At 38.2% G+C, this 23,265-nt stretch overlaps 1 protein-coding gene across 2 annotated transcripts in view; it reads left to right on the plus strand.

Annotated features, from left to right (window-relative positions):
- ZFHX4 (zinc finger homeobox 4) overlaps window positions 1-23,265 on the plus strand; it is a 149,981-nt gene that overhangs the window by 122,460 nt on the left and 4,256 nt on the right. For both annotated transcript variants that reach the window (XM_015618748.3, XM_015618749.3), the window contains exons 5-9: window positions 1,906-2,022; window positions 8,217-8,350; window positions 8,506-8,706; window positions 11,072-11,189; window positions 12,012-17,408. In XM_015618748.3, coding sequence (XP_015474234.1) covers window positions 1,906-2,022; window positions 8,217-8,350; window positions 8,506-8,706; window positions 11,072-11,189; window positions 12,012-17,408 — 5,967 coding nt within the window. The remainder of the gene's footprint in view (window positions 1-1,905; window positions 2,023-8,216; window positions 8,351-8,505; window positions 8,707-11,071; window positions 11,190-12,011; window positions 17,409-23,265) is intronic.

Consider the following 23,265-nt stretch of genomic DNA (forward strand, 5'->3'; position numbering starts at 1 on the left):
TGATCACAGGCGCGCAGCATCCCGAGCGCTGCTCCCCGCCACCCTGACAACAGCGCCCCGCTTCCAGCTGCGCCAGGGATACCCACCGTGTTTGATTAGCTATCAGCGTGGGAGGAGGCGGGGGGCTGCGGGGAGGAGAGCGCTCTCTCAGCATGAGGGGGCTTTCCATTCACATGGAAATTTTTTATTTTTTTTTTTTAATATGCAATTATTTTAAAAAGAAGAGACCATCTTTCTCCCTGCATTGTTCCAGAAAGCAGACACACATGCTTAATGCTAACCTATTGTATTTCCATGTCAATGCAAAACACATTGATCTGTGGTCAGGATTTTTTTTTGGGCGGTGGGGGGGTGGGGGAGAAGGTTGGCTTCCAAAATTGCAGCTGTGTTTTTCTCTTCCGATTTACAAAAGGTTTTGCAGAGAGTTGAGAATCGGATAGGTTTGCCACATCGATCTGAGGGCTGTTTGCCTAGGCATAGGGTTTCAGTGTATGGCTGGCAGTAAGGCAATAGGCAGCAATTTTTTTGTGCTCAGCTGCTACATATGACAGAGGATATTTCATTCGGCTGTCAGAATGTTATTAATAAAACATGGGGTGCGAAGAGGGCCACTATTTCCCCTTTCAATCACTATAGCATTTACAATGAAAATTTTATGCAGTGTGTAATTTTCAGTTAATGCTTGACACTTAAAATGTCGGTAGCTGCATTTTGTATGGTTCCTGAAGGGTTAATTGTATCATGTTCCCTGCATAAAAGCTCTGCTTATCAAAAGTGAATAGAAGAGTGTATGCAAATGTGTGTCTGTGACCTTTTGCCTTTCCAGGGTTAATTTATATGGTCATTAAAGATTTTATGAAATCGAGCGGCCTGGTGCTTCGAATCCCATTTTACCTTCACCTCCTAATTTATATAATTCCTACCTGAGCAGAGAAATATGATTTTTATTTTTGTGTGTGTGTGTGTGTGTGTGTGTGTGTGTGCTGCAATGAAAACAGCATGCTGTGCTGTAGGGAGTTGCAAGTCTGGTTATCTGGCATTACTCAGATTGCTAAAAATTCATTAAAATGTGACATCAGCACAGTGAGAGACAAATGATCACAGGATGAAAAGGAACAGTGGGCCTTTCACGGATTAGTGCTACACAGCCCCAGCATAGAAGCTAACTGCATAAACAGATTAATCCACCAGTAGCAGCATAGCTAAGATTTACCGAATAATTAAATGGGTTTGAGTTACTGTGAAGATTTCCATGTAATCTAGCTGGTGTGAACACGTAAGTGAGGTGTGGGTAACGCTGCTTCCTCAGAAGCCGTACACCAAGTTGCATCATTTATCCTGAATGGCTCCCCCTGGAGACAAAATTTGAGACTTCTCCCACAAAGCCAGAGGTTTATATTTAATACAGTACCTAATACCTAATACTTACTTACTGCAATTAGCGGGATACTGCTGCACTAATAGGATTTATATTTGAGTTCTCCTTTTTTTTTTTTTTTTTTTTTTTGGCTCCAAGATGCATTTTTACATGTGCTTGCTTTTGTTCCAGCCTGCGGGGGGTGTGCGTGTGTGTGTGTACGCGTGTGTGTGCATGCATGTGCATGTATTTTAACACAAATCATTTCTAGCCAAAGAATATGAAATGACAGGCTTTAAATCTGCCACACTGGGGGAAAGCAGGTACTCTTGTAAAGACACAGTCAGATTTTGAAATACTGCAAATTATTTAGAATTAATATCCAACCTCTTTAAAGCACTGTTCTTTCCTTTTTCTTCCTCCCCACCCTTCTTCCCCCTTTTTTGCCACCCTCTGTTAGGGCTGTTCTTGTTACAGGATATATTTTAAACTGCTGTTAACTGGTCACTGAGTTCCTTTTCTGAGATATTTTCTGTGTTTGTCCACAGAAGAACAAGGTGAAGACACAGAAGGGTCTGCTAAAAGTACATCAGTGGCTGTGGCTGATGATAAAGACTCAAGTGAGAGAGACAATAGTGAAGGCAAAAAATCTAGTAAAGACTCTGGTAAGATGCTAGAATTTTGTTTTCCCCCTTTTTTAACTTATGAAATGCTCTTTCATTTTAAACTGTCTGGACATTCCCACTACTATTCATTGCATGCGCATTTTGCATGTGATTTCTATCAGTAGCCTCCCATTGACCTATTTTTAATCATAACCATCTGACAGGATAGATGCGGATAAGTTGAAGAATATTACAGGACGACCAGCGAGATTATTTTTTAATCAAATCAGTTTGTGTGCTTGTAATTTTTTAAGCGCCTTTCATTAATCTTTGCTGTACTTGTGATTCCTCTGATGGCGTATTAATTTTTCATAAGCATAGGATTAGGTACCACTTGAATTTTTTCTTCAATCAGGTTTTGCCCCCCTTTTAACCCAAAGAATGTGGGGGTTTTTGTTATTATTTTTTGCTCTTGCTCACAGATTAGTTTCTCTCAAGAATCTGGCCTCTTCCTGGGCATTTATTTGAGGCATTTACAAAAAAATACAGAAAATCCAGTGAAAAAAGTTTACAGATGATTCAGCCTAAGAAAGAGGAAATATCATTGAAAACGGATTATGGGTTGGGTAATTTTGATCTCCTGGAATAGACAAAGCCCAGTAATGAAAGCTACTGTCTTTGAAAACAAAACCTCTATGTCATGACATTTACTTGTGCACAAACAAACCTAGGGCCAGCATCTGGTGTAGATACCCAAGGCTTTTTCTGTGTTTGATTTGGCAAATATGTGACTTCACCCATGCTTTTTATGTATGAGATGGAAATCTATGGTCACAATGAATATTACATTGGCTACTTTTGCCGCACGCTATACCTAGTTACATTATGTTGGATTCACTGAAGCAGAAGAAGTGCTGAAACAGGTTGAAGCCTATTAGTTTCAGGTAGTCATATATCTTTTTCTTGTATGCTGATGACAGCAGCATACAAAGGAGGTTGTGTTATCCGTAAAGACATATAGTTGTAGAAAAAATATCATTTTACATCTGAGCTTCTTTATACCCAAATTCACCCATACTGCAATTTGCTCTTTACACGTTAAACATTTTTGAATTTATTTCCAAAAAAAATTATAGATGGCCCTTTCTATGCCAAGTCAATTCAGAAGAGTGACTTAAAGATTAAAGCTTCCTTTGAGTTTGCTTGTTGATGGGCTAAGGTCAGTACCCATCACAGTTTACAACCTCGACTGCTCTTCAGTCGCTTTATTTTTTGAGATCAAGAGACTGAGGGAAGGCTGATGATGACAAGGATGATGTTGAGCAAGAAGCTGTGTTGTGGTTTAAAATATATATTCCCCTTGGCTGGCACTCTGACTTGGTCAAAGCTGTCTGCAGTGCAGTGGAGGCGTGCTCCCAGGCTGACACAGGTCCTCCTATGCAGTCTCCTCAGGGCTGGCCTGGACACTCCCCAGGAGAGGGGACACAGCCACTTGCAGCCTGCGTTTCCTACCATACACTTCACCCAGGGGACAGTAGGAACCACCTCAGGGAATTTAGCAGCCCTTTCTTTTTCTTAGGCTGGTCCATTTATAGCTGTTTAGGAAAGAATACGGTATTAAAGAAAAAAAAAAAAAAAGAAAAAAGAAAAGAAAAAAATGGAAAAAAAATACTGAAGGGGAATTCTCAAAATTCCATCAGGATTAGCCACTCATAAGGGCCAAGTTTAATTAGGACAAACCTATATCCAGATGCCTACTGGGTGCACTACTAAAAAACAGCATAATTGTCCTGCATTCCCGTGCCAGCAATTACACAAATAACTTTGCAGTAAGATTCATATAAAAACAAGGGCTGAAATACATGATTGCCTTTGTGCTTTGCAAAAAATAGTTTGTACTGTAAAATCCTGAATATTTTAGAAACTTTTATTTTCCTAATCTAAATTAATTCTGCATATGTAACATTCCGACCATCATCTTAATTTTCACTCAGCTGACAAGTATTTCTAATGACTGCATAACTGCTTCTGTATAATTGAATGTTAATTTGGGCTTTCTCATGAATTGAGTGTTGCAAGTCTTGCCAAAGAAATCTCAGGAAAACCAATAAATTAATCACAATACTAACAAGTTAGACAGGAAAGTGGTGTGACCCTTCTTTAGCATAGAATCTATTAGACAAGAAAGGATTAACAGGTATTTAGTAACAGTGTGTTTGTGTAAGCTGTTGTGCTGCCTTGCTTACCTTATCTCAAGGAGAAGAGCTTTCAAAATGAGACTTGGCAATATGCAAGTTATATTTGTTGAATATTCATTCAGAATAGAAAAGCCTACTAATGCCTCATTTATATTGTCATTTAAATCTAGTGCCACTTTAGATTAATTATAATCCAAATTACAGCTCTATGCAGTGCAAGAATTAATATGGAATTTATCCAGATTAATACATTTGCATTGAAAATGTAATATGTCTCTGCCATGGCTAAGGGGAGCACTTTTTAATAAGGTAGTAAACATGAGGAAGGATGGAAATTAACCTTCATTATTGCAATGAAAATTATCCTTTCATTCTACTCTAATTAGAAAGAATACTCTACCAGTAATTATAATTTTAGAATTATTTTGAGTCTGAATAACATCATCTGATGTGTCAGAAGTCTTAAATTATGCAATCTTTATCAAATACAAAGATTCACAAATAAGAAAATAGTGGTTTTATCATGGCTTTTCCAGGATTTTTTTTTTCTCACTAGTATAAGTATTTTATTAACTTTCTCCTTCTTATTAGTCACACAAACATTTTTATTTTTATTTTGGAGCTTCAAAATATATTACAAAGATGATGACATCTGAATTGCAGTGAATTGTGTCATTTTTATATTAGCAATCCTACACAAATTAAATAATTCTGTTACTGACAGGCAATCATTGCCTAGTCTACTTTATGGTACTTATTTATAATTAAACTTACTTTTTGAGCTAAATGTATTGAAATTGTATTATTCATCTAAAATAAGATGTGTATTTTATATTATGAAAAGAATTTCAGTTGTGTTTCACAATTGCACAAAAAAAAAACAAACCAAAAAGCCTACAAATAATGTGTCTCAAGGATAAAAAGTGAGCATTTAAAACATGTGTAACAACTGGATTTATTCTGTTCCTACAACTGCCTGGTAAGTATGGCATGGCATTGGAATGTGTAGCTATGAAAAGAGTGCGTACACCATGCTCAAAACCATAAGATTTTCTCTTCTCTTTCCCTCCTCCTTTGATACCCTTTCTATACGACCATAGGTGTTGACAGCTTTTCTACCAAAGCTCCCTAAAACAGCGAACTCAACATGGAAAGCAGAGTGCTACAACGAGACAAGTGGTAGTAACTGGACCACTGGTTAAAAAGCCTAAATCTGCTTTTGACATTTTCACTTTGGCCTGGGGACTCTGGTCTTCTCAATGTGCAGGGGCGAGTGACTCCCTGATGCCAGAGGGCAAAATCAACCACATTTTCTTTTCTTTAAAGCTCTCCATAAGTCCCAGGCTCAGTTACATTACTATTGGCCAGATGCAACTTCAGTCATATAAGAAGTAACAGTGCTTGAGGTTGAATGAATCCAGAGCCAAACGACAACAAAAACAACAAAGCCTCTGTAAACTTTGACAGTTTATATAAATATCATAGTAAACATTGTAAAAAGCTGTGCTTTGTTATGCATTTATTGACCCCAGCACAGTGTTTTATAACTCTACTGCTTTATTATATTAACCGCAAAAGAAATTTAACCAAAAACCCCCCCTTGTTTTTATAGAAACAAGAACTATGTGTTTCATGATTATTATAGGCCCTTTGAAGTAATTAAGTTATTCCATCCTGTGGTGGAAGATGATGTGTAATATTAACCTTGTGTGTGCCCAGGCGCACACAGAGTGCGCTTCAAGATAAGTTTCACCAGCAGTTAAATATCACTGCTAAAACAGTTAGATGCACTTTCACAACTAAATTCTGAAGGAGAATTTGGTTTGTAATGTCTGTAACATCCAGCTGAGAACCATCTAGGGTGATGGGAGGAAGAGAAGGTGGAATTTTTTCATTTTGTTTTTTAAATTCAGCTTCCAGTATAACAATGTCTGTTTACATCAACCAAGATTCTGGTCCATTTGTCTTTAAAAAGGCTATTTTGAAAGTGACATATTATAAAGTAAAAAACAGTAGAGATGTTTTTGACAGTTGAAAATGGAAAGATGTTAATAATTTGAATCTCTCCTTCTAAAACCCAAGAAACAACTTTTCTCTCTTAATAGAGTATGTCAGTCTTTTACTTCCCATAATTCTCACAGCTAAGATACTTAAACAATATGTAAATACTGATAGGCCAGGGAATACTCTATTAGTAGTCATAAAGCAAAGTAAGTAATAAAATGGTGCCTTATGTGATTTCATCACTTAGATTTTACCTTGAGCATAGGTTGTCCCCTGGGTTGTTGGCCCAGCAGTGACTGAGCAGTCTAAAAGAGGCCTCCAAGATCTGTTCCTGAAAGTGCAAAAATTCCAGGGGTTCCAAACAGGGACTTCTTCAGGTGATAAACAAATGATGATGAATTGATCATTATAAATAGGGAGATATGGAAGGAATAAGCTTTAATTTGAGCTAGAACATGCAAAAATTACTGGCCCGAGTTGCACCAAAAGAGATAATTAACAACTTAGGGATGAAAGTCAATATGTGGGGAAATCACCATTAAGGTGAAAGTCATAAAATATGTTTTATGGTTGTTTTTTTTCTGTAAGTGCCCTTCAGAAAATGTCCCTGAATGATTCAGTTTTCAATTAGTTATTATTTTACCATGAGGATTTGGTATTTACCTTGAAAACCATTCTCTTATTTTGCTTGTCTTTAATGTTGTCTTTGTAAGATCAAATATTGCACAAAGTCTATATGAAAATAATAATAATAAAAAGTTCTTGATTTTGTGTTTTCTTTGTTTTTGTTTACTTTGTTGCCAAAATGTCCATGACCTTATTTTTAAATTAATCCTGGGTTATTGTGCAATGAGGTGCAATTTGTTCATTTATATGAACCTTATGTGGATTGAAAAAAATCAAGATAAATCTTCATGCACAGCATACAATCAGATTACCCCTGGACTATATATTTACGTTGGGTCTGATAGCAATCAATGGTTTAGCTTCATTGCATTTCAAGATGTATTTGCACCCAGTGTCCAGTGATAGTGTCCTCACCCTGGAAATAATTTAGTTGCAAATTGACTGGAAGATGGTGAAAATTGAAAGTTAAAATTAGAAATACTCATAATAAACAGCAGAAAAAAGGTCAGATGATGCCGCACTATGATGAGATTGGAATGGTTGGTAAATGAGGTTTTGTGTTTGTCGTGAGATGTATGTGACATGCCTACCCAATGCTCTTGTAATATCCAGCCTAGCAGGAGAGATTATCTGGCAAATTGACGCTGGAAAGAATTTTCTGATGGACTGGGAAATTAGAATTGCACTCTTTTCTTTGATGTGTGCAAGACCGGGCTGCACTACACAGCTAGCTCAGGCATAATATTAAATATAGTTTTAATACTTAATAGTACAACTATCTATAGAAAACAATTATATTCTGGTTTTGATCACAAATGCCAGACTATAAAAATTCACAGTGTAAACATCTAAAGCAATCCCAAATGACTGATCTTTGTATATAATTAATATTAAGTTAGCTCTGAAATCCTATTCTCCACAGTATTTCTTTTAAAGCCTCGCTATATTTAGCTTCAGAATAGTAACCAGGCAGGAGTTATCAAAACAGCACAATAATCATATTGCTCAGACAGTTTAGAAAAGAGAGTGGGTAATTAAACAGCAGCAAATTAATTATTTTGGAAAACAGGCTTTTTAAGCAAAAGCTGATTTGTTTTAATGTAATACACAAATTCATACTGAGCTGCTAAGGAAAGAACATTATTGATTAATCTTTAAAGGCAACCTAGGGTTATCTAAACAGTAGAGAAGAGTCCATTTTTAAATGTATTTATAGAGTATCAAGGATAAAAGTGTATTTTCACCTTTGTGCTTACCAGACTTCTTTTATTCAACTTTATTTTTTTCTCAGCGTTTAAAAAACAAGCAAGCAAACAAAAAAAAGACCCTCAAAGACAATACAGACCTTTGAAGTCAGAGTCTCTTTGTAAACCAGGGTGTTTTTAAGTTTAAAACATGTTCTCAAAAATTATGTTTTCAAAACAGGAATAGTCACACCAGAGAAGGAACCAAAAGTGAACACTGTGGTAGGGGCACAACAGCTTCTTCTGGCAAAAGAAGAGGATGGTGCAGCTAAAAAATCAAAGCCTCCAGAGGACAATAAATTTTGTCATGAGCAGGTAAAAGGAAATGTAACAATTTAATTGCATTCTAGAACTCTTTTTCAAATAACTCAAGAATGAAACAGAGATGATATGCTGTTAAAATAGCTATATCAGCAAGTTATAAAAAGCACTTTGACTAATAGCCTGCATCTTAACTTGATATTTTTCAGTTCTATCAATGTCCTTACTGTAACTACAATGGTAGGGACCCAAATCGTATCCAGATGCATGTCCTGTCACAGCATTCAATGCAACCTGTTATCTGCTGCCCCCTCTGCCAAGACGTCCTCAGCAACAAAATGCATCTCCAGCTTCATTTGACCCATCTGCACAGCGTGTCCCCTGACTGTGTGGAGAAACTGCTCATGACAGTAAGTGCTCCAAATACTGATACACGTGCTGCACAAACATACTTGGGTCTTGGGGGCAATGTATTTGTTGTGACACGCTATTCAGGTAGCCTGAGGAGGTGAGTGGGTCAGTACTCTTAGGTTCTCTTGTCAGCTCATCCAGTGACTGCTGTCCCTTGGGAAAGTGGCTGAAGGTGGATTTCACAGATGCAAAAATCCCGTGATTCCTCATTGACATTAATCTTGGAAAAGTTAAGCCAGTCCATGTCTCTAAGTGCATAACTGAAAATTTGGTCTAATAATATCCTGGCCTCAGAAGTATTGTGACTTCTGTTTGTAAAGTAATAGGAACTCCCTGGAGAATGTAGTTCCCAAACATAGAAGGATTCATTCCTGTGTGTACCTCTGGTGTACATTACATTACGTGAAATTCATTGTAAAACAGCAGTTCAAACATCCATTCAAAACAATATCAGTAAAAACACAATCAGATCTGATACATATTTGTTATTACAGCATGAATTCAATTAGAAAACAGACCTCCTAAGACAAGCTGGCTCTGGTTGTCTTGCCTTAGACAGAAATGTACTTAGAAATCTCAGTGATCTAACTCCTTAAGTATTTACTTTTGTACCCACAGATGACTCCTTCATTTATATGGGTGTGGTTGTAGATCTACCACCTCATTCCCAACTAAAGTGGCAAAAATATTAGAAAGAATTGAGACCTCTTGACTGAAGATCTAGAGTTCCTTTCGCTTAGAGCTGATGAGCAGATATACACTCGGGGAACTTCTTTCTTTTCCTTGCTTTTCTACTAATTATAGCTCTGACAGACCATGTAATTTTGGCCCACTGGAAGGAAAATGCAGTAGAAATTTAACTTTCACAGACCCTTTAAGGAAAATGGAAAAATATGGAATATCTCCCCTCCCATATTGAGAAGCACTAGCTTTCTTCTCAAGTTCTTCATGATTCCCTCGATGCTGATAATGAAGCAAGTTTTAAATTTTTCTTCATCAGATGCTGGGGAGTTGTCCCAATGTTTCTGAGAGGGGAAAAAGCCCTGATGTTTCCCAGAGAAAAGATTGTAAAACAAAATCTTCATAAATGAAATTATAATTATTGCTAGCACAGATATGCTCTGAACCATCTGACAAAATAAATACTATATACAGCAAATTTTTCTTCTCTGGGCTGTTTAAAATTCTCTACATAGTTTTTTTTTTAAAAGACCTTCCATCCTAAGTAAACTCAAAGTCATTAGTCCTGTGAGAGGATGCTATTAATGCCATGTTTAAATCACAGAAGTACTAAACCCAGGTGGGTTTTTTTTTAATGTCTAGAATATTTTTTTCCAGGAGGCAACTTGCATATATATATATATAATCTATGCAATTCTTATGTATCCAATGTTAAGAGGAACAAAAGATATTTCTACTCATACCTCATAATGAATATAGCCTCCATTATTTATTTACAACTCAAAAATCTCTTCTGTGGATATTCTTTTTACCTCTGTATGAAAGAAGTGCTATCCTTCTGTTAGAGAAGAGGAACTGTAGCACAGTCTGGACTGATTTACCCAAGCTGGCAGTGCAGGAGCTTGAACTTAAACTTGCTTAGTCTTAATAGGACAGTCCTATATTTCTGATATGAATTTGTTTTAAAGGTCAAAGTATAATAAAAACATGAAATGTTGAGCAAGTTGATATTCATATCAGCTTAGCTAAACTGAATACTTCCAGGTTGAGTACATCCTTCAAATATTTCTATCTATAATTTGAAAGCATAACACAACAGATAAAGCAATCTGAAGAAGATACATAAGAAATTGAAGTCAAGAAAGAGAAAAAACAATCTAATTTTAAATAGAGATAAGTTGTTACTTCCCTATTGAAATAAATATAATTTTCTTTCAAAGATCATGGAATGTCCATCATTTATGTAAAAAAATACAGGTGAAGAAAAGCAGGAATGCCCTCGGTGAAAGACTGACTGTGACCATATCTCAGTATGATCTCTGTATTTGGAGGATATCATAGAAGAATTCCCTTGATAAATCAAATGACCCTGCCAAAGTCAGCAAAACCTTCTTTCTGGTGATACTGAGACCAATGAAATATTGTGTGCATGTAGTTCTATGGCATCCCCTTATCGTGTATTACTTTGAGTCGATTCTCCACCAAGGGACACATGATGCTCTGGATTATGATCTGTCAAAAACCATAATCAAGGACTGAATGAGGATCTTGATTTCTGACAGTCATCCAGATACAGTGGATTTTTTGAATTCTGATTTCATAGTGTTGTATCATATTAAATAGTGGGAGTTTTTAAATAGTGGGAGTTTTTCTGCAATAATACCATATTCTTGGTTTTCAAAGGTTCCTGTACCAGATGTCATGATGCCCAATAGTATGCTATTGCCAGCAGCTGCTTCAGAGAAATCTGAACGTGATACACCTGCAACCATTACAGCTGAGGGATCTGGGAAATATCCAGGTATGCAAGAAAAAGTCAGACATGTAAAAGATAGGTATCGGCAATTTAGAAATAAAACTAATTGTTATTTAGTAAAGGAAATCTTTTTTTGGCTTGATTATAGCCGCTGAGATAAAAATATAAATGTAGCAAGGGGTCTGAATTTGACTGAGCTAGTAGAATGCACATGTATGCCAGACTCTTTGCTTTTGGTGGAGGTAAAATCAAACAGCAGTGCCTAGCCACTTTGAGGGCAAGATCCTCTTTATTTAACCAGCAAATAAGACCCAGTCCCAGAAGACAGTGGCGCTTTCACCATCAATGGGGAATGTTAGGTAAGTGATTTTGTCTTCATTTGCAATAGCAAGTTTCTGGTCCTGGATACTTACTGTATTATGCACTGGGAAATTCTGCTAGTTTTCACAGCATGCTCCTCCCTCTCTTCTCAGACCACTATCATCCTCTTTCTAATCATCTGTCCTACCTATTGTCCCCATTTTCTACTCTTTCCCTCTTTCCTACTCTTTTATTTCCTTTTCTTATTTGTTGTTCCCATTGTACCAATAAACTCCTACCTTCTGGCAAAGAAAAGTCCTATGCCAGTGCTCAGCCAGATGCCAGTGCCAACCTGATCATTGTGTATGGGTTTTATTCCTTTTTTAAAACTCCTGTTTGTCCTGCCTGCTGTATTTTCTGGAACAAGGACAGGTTGTTATAGTTTGCTAAGCTGACACATGGCATACTAGGTGCCTTTCTTGATATCTGATGAAAAAGTACATTAAAAGGAATACTGTGTGCTTTCTCTTCTACTTGTGTAAAATACACTTCACTTTCTTTAACTAGGTGAAAGTCCTGTGGATGAGAAAAGTACCCCTGGGATCGATGAATCAAAAACTGGAATGGAAATTAAGACTGAGGAACAGAAGCCACCTAAGGAATCTACTGAAACACCAGATTGGAATAAGAGCAGCAGTAAAGATATAAAGACCACTGACTCTATGGCAGACCAGCTAAATGAGCAGCAGAAGAAGCAACAGCTGTCTGTTTCTGACCGCCATGTCTATAAGTACCGTTGTAACCACTGTAGCTTGGCTTTTAAGACTATGCAGAAGCTTCAGATACATTCCCAGTACCACGCTATTCGGGCGGCTACCATGTGTAGCCTTTGCCAACGTAGCTTCCGTACATTCCAGGCTTTAAAAAAACACTTGGAAGCAGGCCACCCTGAACTCAACGAAGCTGAACTTCAGCAGCTATGTGCATCTTTACCTGTCAATGGTGAACTGTGGGCAGAAAGTGAAAATATGGCACAAGACGATCATGCACTAGAACAGGAAATAGAAAGAGATTATGAGATGGACCAGGAAGGTAAAGCAAGTCCTGTAGGAAGTGATAGTAGCTCTATTCCAGATGATATGGGCTCGGAACCAAAGCGGACCTTACCTTTTAGAAAAGGGCCAAATTTTACTATGGAAAAATTTCTAGATCCATCTCGCCCATATAAGTGTACAGTGTGTAAAGAGTCTTTCACCCAAAAGAATATTCTCTTGGTCCACTATAACTCAGTGTCCCATCTGCATAAACTCAAAAAAGTTTTGCAGGAAGCATCGAGTCCTGTCCCCCAAGAAACCAACAACAGCACTGACAACAAACCCTACAAGTGCAGCATTTGTAATGTTGCATATAGCCAAAGTTCTACATTGGAAATCCATATGAGATCTGTGCTTCATCAGACAAAGGCAAGGGCTGCAAAACTAGAACCAAGTGGTAATATAAGTAGCGGAAATAGTGTAGCAGGGAATGTTAATAGCCCCAGCCAAGGAATGCTAGAGTCTATGAGCTTACCAGCAGTTAACAGCAAAGAAACACATTTAGATGCCAAAGAATTAAATAAAAAGCAAGCTTCTGAATTAATTTCTGCTCAGCCTACACATCACCCACCCCAGTCACCAGCACAACTTCAAATGCAACTACAGCATGAACTGCAACAACAAGCTGCGTTCTTTCAACCGCAGTTTCTAAATCCAGCTTTTTTGCCTCACTTTCCAATGACACCAGAAGCGCTGCTCCAATTTCAACAGCCTCAGTTCCTTTTCCCATTCTATATACCTGGGACGGAATTTAGCTTAAGCCCAGATCTGGGTTTGCCTGGTTCTGCAACATTTGGTATGCCTGGAATGGCTGGTATGACGGGATCGCTGCTTGAAGATTTGAAGCAGCAGATACAAACTCAGCACCATGTTGGCCAAACCCAGCTACAGATACTGCAGCAACAGGCACAACAGTATCAGTCCACCCAACCCCAACTTCAGTCCCAAAAGCAGCAGCAGCAAAGTAGTAAGCTGATGAAAGCAGAGCAAAATACCTTAGTAAGTACAGACTGCCAGCTGATAAAGGACATGCCATCATATAAGGAGTCAGAAGAAGTTTCTGAAAAACACGAGAAGCCAAAGCAAGAATTTACTAATGAGAATGAAGGACTAAAAGAAAACAAAGATACGAAGAAGCCAAAATCCTCAGAACCAGCCATCCCGCCACCCAGAATAGCTTCTGGAGCAAGGGGGAATGCAGCCAAGGCTTTGTTGGAGAACTTTGGGTTTGAGTTAGTTATCCAATACAATGAGAACAGACAAAAAGTGCAGAAAAAAAGCAAGACTGGGGATGGTGAAAACACAGACAAGCTGGAGTGTGGAACCTGCAGTAAGCTTTTTTCCAACATTCTTATTTTGAAGAGTCATCAAGAACACGTGCATGGACATTTTTTTCCATATGGAGCATTAGAAAAATTTGCCCGACAATACAGGGAGGCGTATGACAAACTTTATCCAATTTCTCCATCTTCTCCAGAAACGCCACCACCTCCACCACCGCCTCCTCCACCACCTCCTCCTCCTCCTCCTCCAACTCCTTCTCAGCCTTCTTCAGCTGGAGCTGGAAAAATACAAAACACAACTCCCACACCTTTGCAGGCTCCACCACCTACACCTCCACCACCACCTCCTCCACCACCACCTCCACCTCCTCCACCACCACCACCATCAGCCCCACCTCAAGTCCAGCTTCCTGTTTCACTTGATCTTCCACTTTTCCCTCCAATTATGATGCAGCCAGTGCAACATCCTGCACTGCCTCCTCAGCTTGCCCTCCAGCTGCCACCAATGGATACTTTATCTGCAGATCTTACTCAGCTTTGCCAGCAGCAGCTGGGATTAGATCCCAATTTTCTGCGGCACTCTCAGTTCAAGCGTCCACGTACTAGAATCACAGATGACCAGTTAAAAATCTTGCGGGCTTATTTTGATATTAACAATTCTCCAAGTGAAGAACAGATCCAAGAAATGGCTGAGAAATCTGGTCTTTCACAGAAAGTTATCAAGCACTGGTTTCGAAATACGCTGTTTAAAGAGCGACAGAGAAACAAGGATTCTCCATATAATTTCAGCAATCCTCCTATAACAGTGTTGGAAGATATCAGAATAGATCCTCAGCCTTCAGCTGTAGAACCCTACAAGTCTGATGCATCTTTCAGCAAGAGGTCATCCAGGACTCGATTTACTGACTACCAGCTTCGTGTCCTCCAAGACTTCTTTGACACAAATGCTTATCCAAAGGATGATGAAATCGAACAGCTTTCAACTGTTCTTAACCTACCTACTCGAGTTATTGTCGTATGGTTCCAAAATGCACGACAAAAAGCTCGCAAAAGTTACGAGAATCAAGCTGAAACTAAAGACAATGAGAAAAGGGAACTGACGAATGAGCGTTACATCCGAACCAGTAACATGCAGTATCAATGCAAAAAGTGCAGTGTGGTTTTCCCCAGGATCTTTGATTTAATTACGCACCAGAAAAAGCAGTGTTATAAAGACGAAGATGATGATGCTCAAGATGAAAGCCAAACTGAAGACTCTATGGATGCCTCTGATCAAACAGTGTATAAGAACTGTACAGTTTCTGGCCAAAATGACTCTTCAAAAAGCCTGACAGTCACAGCAGCAAGCTCTGGCTCTGGTTCTAGTACTCCTTTGATTCCATCACCCAAACCAGAACCTGAGAAGGCTTCTCCTAAGCCAGAGCCCACAGAAAAACCAAAACAAAATGAAACCACCTCTAAGCAAACAGATACAACTTCCCAAAGCACCAAACCAGTACAGTCTACTCCAGTAACATCTTCTGAGCCTCAGCCCTCAGCTTCTCAACCACCACAACAAAAGCAATCCCAGATTGTAGGGAGACCTCCTTCTGCATCACAAAACACACCTGTTCCTTCCAGTCCTTTGCCAATTTCAATGACTTCTCTACAGAATAGTCTACCTCCTCAGTTATTACAGTATCAGTGTGATCAGTGTACAGTTGCCTTTCCAACTCTAGAACTTTGGCAAGAGCACCAGCACATGCATTTCCTGGCAGCCCAAAACCAATTTCTTCACTCACAGTTTTTAGAAAGACCGATGGATATGCCCTACATGATATTTGACCCAAATAATCCTTTGATGACTGGACAATTACTTAACAGTTCTCTTGCTCAGATGCCACCCCAAACTGGCTCATCACATACAGCACACCCTGCTACAGTTTCTGGTTCCCTGAAACGGAAACTAGATGATAAAGAAGACAATAACTGTAGTGAGAAGGAGGGAGGAAACAGTGGAGAAGATCAACATCGTGATAAGCGTTTAAGAACTACAATTACTCCAGAGCAGCTGGAAATACTCTATGAAAAGTACCTGCTAGATTCCAATCCTACCAGAAAGATGCTAGATCATATTGCACGTGAAGTGGGACTGAAAAAGAGAGTTGTACAAGTCTGGTTTCAAAACACAAGAGCCCGAGAAAGAAAGGGACAATTCCGTGCAGTTGGTCCAGCCCAGTCCCATAAAAGGTGTCCTTTTTGTCGAGCTCTGTTTAAAGCAAAATCCGCTTTAGAAAGTCACATCCGCTCTCGACATTGGAATGAAGGAAAACAGGCCGGCTATAGTTTGCCTCCAAGTCCTTTGATATCAAATGAAGATGGAGGAGAAAGTCCACAAAAGTACATATTTTTTGATTACCCATCACTGTCATTAGCAAAAACTGAATTATCAAGCGAAAATGAACTAGCCTCCACTGTATCAACCCCTGTTAGCAAAACTGCAGAAATGTCGCCGAAGAACCTTTTAAGTCCTTCTTCTTTTAAAGCAGAGTCTAGTGAGGATATAGAGAATTTGAATGCCCCTCCTGCTGACTCTGGGTATGATCAAAACAAGACTGACTTTGATGAGACTTCATCAATTAATACAGCAATTAGTGATGCCACAACAGGGGATGAGGGGAACAATGAAATGGAAAGCACAGCTGGCAGTTCAGGGGATGCAAAACCTGCATCACCCCCCAAAGAACCAAAACCGCTTGTCAATGACACACTACCCAAAGCAGCAACTACACCTACAAATGAGAATACTGATGATAAATTTCTCTTTTCCCTAACAAGCCCTTCAATACACTTCAGTGAAAAAGATGGCGACCATGACCAAAGTTACTACATTACTGATGACCCTGATGATAATGCCGATCGCAGTGAGACTTCAAGCATAGCTGATCCAAGTTCACCTAACCCATTTGGAGCTAGCAATCCCTTTAAATCCAAAAACAGTGATCGGCCAGGCCACAAACGTTTCCGAACACAAATGAGTAACCTTCAGCTTAAAGTTCTCAAGGCTTGCTTTAGTGACTACCGGACTCCAACCATGCAGGAATGTGAAATGCTAGGGAATGAGATTGGTCTGCCCAAACGTGTGGTTCAGGTCTGGTTTCAGAATGCCCGGGCTAAAGAAAAGAAATTCAAAATTAACATAGGGAAGCCATTCATGATAAATCAGACTGGACCTGATGGGACAAAGCCAGAATGTTCTCTATGTGGTGTGAAATATTCTGCACGTTTGTCCATAAGAGATCATATCTTCTCCAAACAACATATTACAAAAGTGAGAGAAACTGTGGGAAGTCAGCTAGACCGGGAGAAAGATTATTTAGCTCCTACAACGGTTAGACAGCTGATGGCACAGCAAGAATTGGATCGCATAAAGAAGGCTACTGATGTGCTAGGATTAACAGTACAGCAGCCAGGCATGATGGACAGCAGTTCTCTTCATGGTATCAGTTTGCCAGCAGCTTATCCAGGACTCCCTGGCCTTCCTCCTGTTCTTCTGCCTGGAATGAATGGTCCATCCTCCTTACCTGGATTTCCACAAAGTTCAAACAGTAAGTCTATAAGGGGATGACTTTATCATTTTACTAATTTGATCATCTTGCACAGTAACCATCCCCTTCTAAGACAAAGTGTGTTATGCAGTCCTGTCATGCTTGTTAGACTGGTGTGAATCGCTAAGAATACTCCTGTGGGGTATACTCAGTGCATTTCTCCACTGATGCTGTAGCCTGGATTATATATCTGATTTCTCAAAAAAAAAAAAAAAAAAAAGGAGAGAAAAATAGAGAAATGTTTTTAGCCAATCCTAAGTTTTTCTAACAAAAGCAATATAAATATATAATTTTTATACTTATTTGTTTATTTTCAATGATACTTCTTTAGTCAAAACATGGATTAGAATTTTGTATGTAAATTTTTGTGTGCAAATATTTAATGTAATATCTCATTAAGCACAAAATAGATTCTCACATTGTCAGTTCATCAGGTAATTGGTTCACTCCAACCTGTTGTTTGATCCAGAATAAATATTTAATATAAATGCTGCCCAGGACCCTCTATTATATTTCTGAATAACTGCCTGCTAAAATAAAAAATGGTTTTTTGAAAGTGATTTGTAAAGGCAGTTTCAATTGTAATCCAAATTCCAGTATATAAAGTCATTGCAGACATGGACCACTTCATTTGGGCTTGCACTTTTAACAGAACAGCTAACTCGTTTTACTGACAGTTTTGATTCTTGTGTTACTCTGGCTTTTGCTCACATTGGAAAGCACTCCATCTTGCAATAAGTTTCACTGATGCTAAGGAACCAAGTTTTCTGCAGCAGGATTTTTTTAGTCCTCAAAGAATGAACCTAATGTATTTCTTGAACTAGGCTCCAGTTTTACAGTCTAGGTTCATTGCGACTGCAACCTTCCAGACTGAAGCTTTCACAATCATCTTCTAATTTTGCATATTCATATCAAATATGTACACAGAAGAGTTAGGAAGCTAGTGAACACCCCTCACCTCATTTTATTCAGTAATCCCACTTGCTGCTCATCTCTAAACTCTGCTTTAGAAAGCAACACGCTTTGGCAAGAAAAATAAAGGCTTAATCACCAGTGTTATTAGACATACTGGGACTGTAGTAGTGTCTTCTCTACTACCCAGGTCTACTTTGATTGATGATGATCATGTTACTGTTTCCCTAAGTGGTGGTCAAAGCATCTTGTTTTTCTCTTCATTGGATCAGAGAGGCTTTCCTTCCACAATGGAGTCTCTGGCTGAGTGCCCTCTGGCTTTTGTCAAACAGTTATTGGCACAGAGATTGCATATAAAGGAAATATAAAGTTGCTGTATTTCCTTCTTAATGGCATACAGTGTCCTGGTCCTAAAATGGCTGGTTGTTGTTCATTAAAATTATAGATATGGTTTGTCTATATAACTTTGCAAAAAAGTTTTGGCTAGGTCGACCTTCAGGTAAAAAGGGCTTCAGAAAACTAGGCTTTGTCTGTATTGCCCAAAGGAATTTACTTGGATATATATTCTTTTAGTTCAGTACCAGGAAGTTCCCATGCAAAGTGTGTCTGGGGAATGGTCATGGACCCATGGACCCAACCTCTCAGCTGTGCTCAGGGGTTGTTTAGGAGGAGACCAGTTGGCCTAGGCCAAAACAGTAACCGTAACCATTCTTTCTGTTTAAATTTACAGAAAGTTTACTCTCAATTTCTGGGAAATGTTGCCTGATACTCTAACTCACTGGTATCAATGTAGCCTCAAAGTCTGTGAATTTTATTAATACAAAAGGCATTGTTACTGGCCAAGTGTTCCATAACAATTCCATTTTCAGATTTTCTAATTTCCACCAAATATCTTTTCTTTGATATGCACATTACACTGCCAGTTGAGATGGATTTTTACCCTCTTTCATCTTTCATTTTCTTAAGGTTAATTAGCCCATTGTGGACAAAGCCCACTGTGTAAACCAGCTACTAGAATCTTGTTGTTAACTTCCTCTTTTGCCGTATGCTAAACAGCCCCTACATCCCCCTTTTGTTGCCTGGAAAATACTTGCATACATAAATCTCCATTCCCTAATGATACATAATGGAGCAGTGATAGTGAGTGGAAAGAAAAAAAAATAAGAGAGATTATTTTAATCATTCATCATAGAAAAACAGTAATGTACTTAGAAGTGCTCCAGTATATGCTCAACACTAGTATTTTCTGCACCTAATTAACCCATTTCTATTTTCTTCTCTACCCTGCTCTGTCTGATAGCTCACATTCATATTTGATGCTAAGAATCGCTTAAGTATCTTTTTGGAAGCAAGCTTCCAAGCGAGCTTTTCCTTGGCTACAGTTCTTCTTATAGCGTGTATATTTTCAGTGAGCAGGACAATTGCTCTGCATCATTCTTTGCATGAAGGATTTGCTGAAGCTTCCTGACGACTCACTGTCTTACAGTTCAAGTCTACTTCTTGTGAATTCCTCGGCAAGTGTATAATTTCTTCTCTCTAGGACCCGAACCCAAAAATGCACTTCCGAAGAAGCCTCACTGGGATCCCTTATATTGAAATATTTACTTGCTTTTACTGATGCTTACAGGGTTGATAACTGGTTTTCCTTTAGCAAAGCCCATCCATTCTGTCCTACATGTTTGTTTAAAGGACAATGTTAACATTAGTAAGATCCTCAATTTGACAAAGTGTTTACTCAGAAAACTGTTGAAACCAAATTGTAAACACCAAAGTTAAGATTCTCCTTTGTAATTCACTAACATCATACTTAAAATTCTCCTTTGTGATTTGCTTTCCTCATGCTAGACAGAGAAATAGCACTGCTTAGGTTCACTTGTTAAAACTGGTTTATAAGGGATTTCATTTTCATGTTTGACCATCCAGTATTTTTTATTGATTTCAAAATACAGAATACCCAGCTAAATTTTGCAAAATGCTATGCTTTTTTAAATACCGTGTTTGCTTTTACAAAAGGTTTGAAATGGAACACATGAAAATAATGCTAATTCACAAAAGATGGAACGATTCAAACTACAGTTCGTTTTATCTTCTTTATATAGTGCTTAAACCAGGTGATTAGTTGTGAATATTACTAGATTTTGCAAAATAAGATAGCTTCATTTCTGAATAAAGGGATATATTAACTTTAAATTCTATTATTTTGTTCTTAAACCAGTGGATTTTAATGTCAGAATTATGGTGTGGTTCTGAGTTTATGTGTCACAATCCTCCCACATGTGGGATACATTTTTCTAGATAAAGTAATTATACCATCTTATGGGCATCAAATGCTGAGCAAGGTCTGAAAATTATTGCGGTGTTTGCTCAGCATAATTCCTAATAAGGAGTTTTTCGGTGGAATTCTAATTCATACAGAATTTTAGTTCCAGCTCATCTTTATTCGTCAAGCTTCTTCTTATTTTCTAGGTGACTGTAGATAGAAGAGTTCACCTGCTGTTTTCAGCTGTTCTTAAAATTCGCACTCTCTTTTTTCCTAGCTTTGTGTTTTGCCTATGATCCCTTGCAGAAAGCTAGTGCTTCATCTTGCTTCTAGCTATTGATACTGGTTCTATGAACCTTTTAATGTCATCATCGTTACCATAGGTTCTTTGCACATCACTTCAGCCCGCGCTGCCTTGAAGATTCACAGCAGCTTTTTCCAAGAATGCACACATCACTGGGTAATATGTACTTAGTGGGTTTTGAAATCTTGTCAAGAGAGAAATTTGATTCATCAGCAACGACTTTGGTTACTGCAATAAATTCTGTTCTCTGTTTGTTTTTGGCCCATTGGTAGCAGTTTCATTTTTTATATTTTTAGGCCTCCATTTCCTCCAAGTGAAAGCGAAGTCTCCTCTTTGATAGTCACTTTAAAAGAGTTAGCAGGATTAGAATGTTTGTTCATGAGTAGTGCATTTCTACTCTGTATCTCTCATGTCTTTAAATTGAGCATTAATTTCATCAGGTTTTTCATTTAGTTTTAAAAACCCTCATTCCACATTTGCCTTCCAATAAAACAAGTGGATCACTCTGTTCTAAAGCAATCTGTCAGAATATTTCACTGAATTATATATATTTCAACTAAATTCCAAAGAATATCTGGAAAATGGAATAGATCTTTCCATTTGGAGGCATCATCGTTATGATTAGGCTGAAGACATCAACATGTCCAAGCATTGAAGAGGTTAAGAATAAAACAAAATTGGAAAAATCCTCAGTAGGTGGCAAGCCCAAATAACCATGACAAATCTAGGGCAACAGTTCACATTAACTGCATCATTCATGTGTTTTCCATCTACACTGTTTATCATTTCATATATTTTCAGTAGGCTCCACACACAATTGCCTGTTGCTTCCCATTGGAAGCATAGGGGCAAGTAATAGCATCTTCAGTGTTATTGTGCACTAACTCTGGCAATTACCCACTTTTTAATTATAGCTGTTTTGACTTGTTTCACTGTACTATCTAATTCGTGCTCACAATGCGTTTTAACTCCTTAGTGTTCCCCTACCATTAAATAGGACTAATGACACAGTGACAAACATTAAATGGCCTCTTTGTTAAATCTGATAATTATTCTCTTTGAATCCTAATTGCTTGATTCTTAAGTAATGCTAAGCACCTGGATATTGATGATTTAAACATTATTCTTGTTCACTCCATTAATGCTTCCTTGTAGCTAATACCTATCTAGCCTCCATTACAGAGCCTGCACTTATTGTTCTCTTATCCGTGCACTAGTGGGCTGTTCCTGATATAACTTCACTTTTGCAGTTCCGTGTGCATGACACACTTTGTGTGCTCTGTTCTCTAGCAAACTGACTTGTCTGAAAAAACAACAATAGCTGTAATGTACAGCCTCTTACAGTCAGTCGCCTTTTCTACCCTGTGCTATCATTTAATTTTCTGACCAACTATACATCTCACAGAAGTTGCTTTTTTAATAGACTGTTACCAGTCACTGCACTATATCTGGTACTTGAAACAGAGAAAAGATTTCTTCCATTAAGTTATGAGGCATACTTCTTGTGTGTATGCACCCTCCAGACAGAAACCTCCATCCCTGGGTTGCTTTCTCTAATGAGGCGGAGGACGTCATGGCTGCATGCTTCAAGTAAACCAAAAACAGCAGCTTTCCTGTGTTAAAGTACTTTAGTGCTATTACGCTTACTTCCCAGCAAAGACTGCATTGACCTGATTGTTGTGGTAAGGAAAGCTCAACTCTCAAAAATGAAAATGTAAGCTTTGTGGTGTCCCAGTAATGAATAGCATTGACCTGATTGCTGTTCGTTTTTTGAATGGTCATTTCCTGTTGATATTTACTTACCTAAACATCTTTCTTTATTATTATTGCATTTCCCCCCAGCAATTTGGATAAAGATTCCTTTTTATTTGAGATCTAATTACTTGTAGTGAGCACCATAATTACCAGGTTTCTTAGGTGAAGGATGTGTGGGTTATATCATCCCAGAGGCATGATAAAAATTAGTTAAAATGAACAACAAAGTAGAGATCTCTCAAAGTATCAATTAGAGGGAAGCACTCTCACTGTGCTTAATGCTTCTTTTCTAATAATCTACTACCAAGCCTACAGAAGAAAATGAACAAAAAAAAGGAGAGTGTTATTTCTACAGGTATAAATCTGATCCTGCCAATGGAGCTGGGTTGACATCCACTGCCTTTTGTAGGACTGTCCTATAGGCATTCATGTTTTACCCCTGGTAGAATCGCAATTATGAAGTGAGTGAGAACTTTTGGTTTTGCTGTAGATTGTACCCTGTTAATTTAAAGCTGTAAGACTCACAGAAATGTACTAAAAGCCATTTCAAGATGTGGTTTATTCATGTCATAGGTAATTCCAGAACACATGAGTAATGCTGAATATTACAAGACGTATTTTGCCTT

Source organism: Parus major, chromosome 2 (genome assembly GCF_001522545.3).
Source record: "Parus major isolate Abel chromosome 2, Parus_major1.1, whole genome shotgun sequence".
Taxonomy (NCBI): Eukaryota; Metazoa; Chordata; class Aves; order Passeriformes; family Paridae; genus Parus; species Parus major.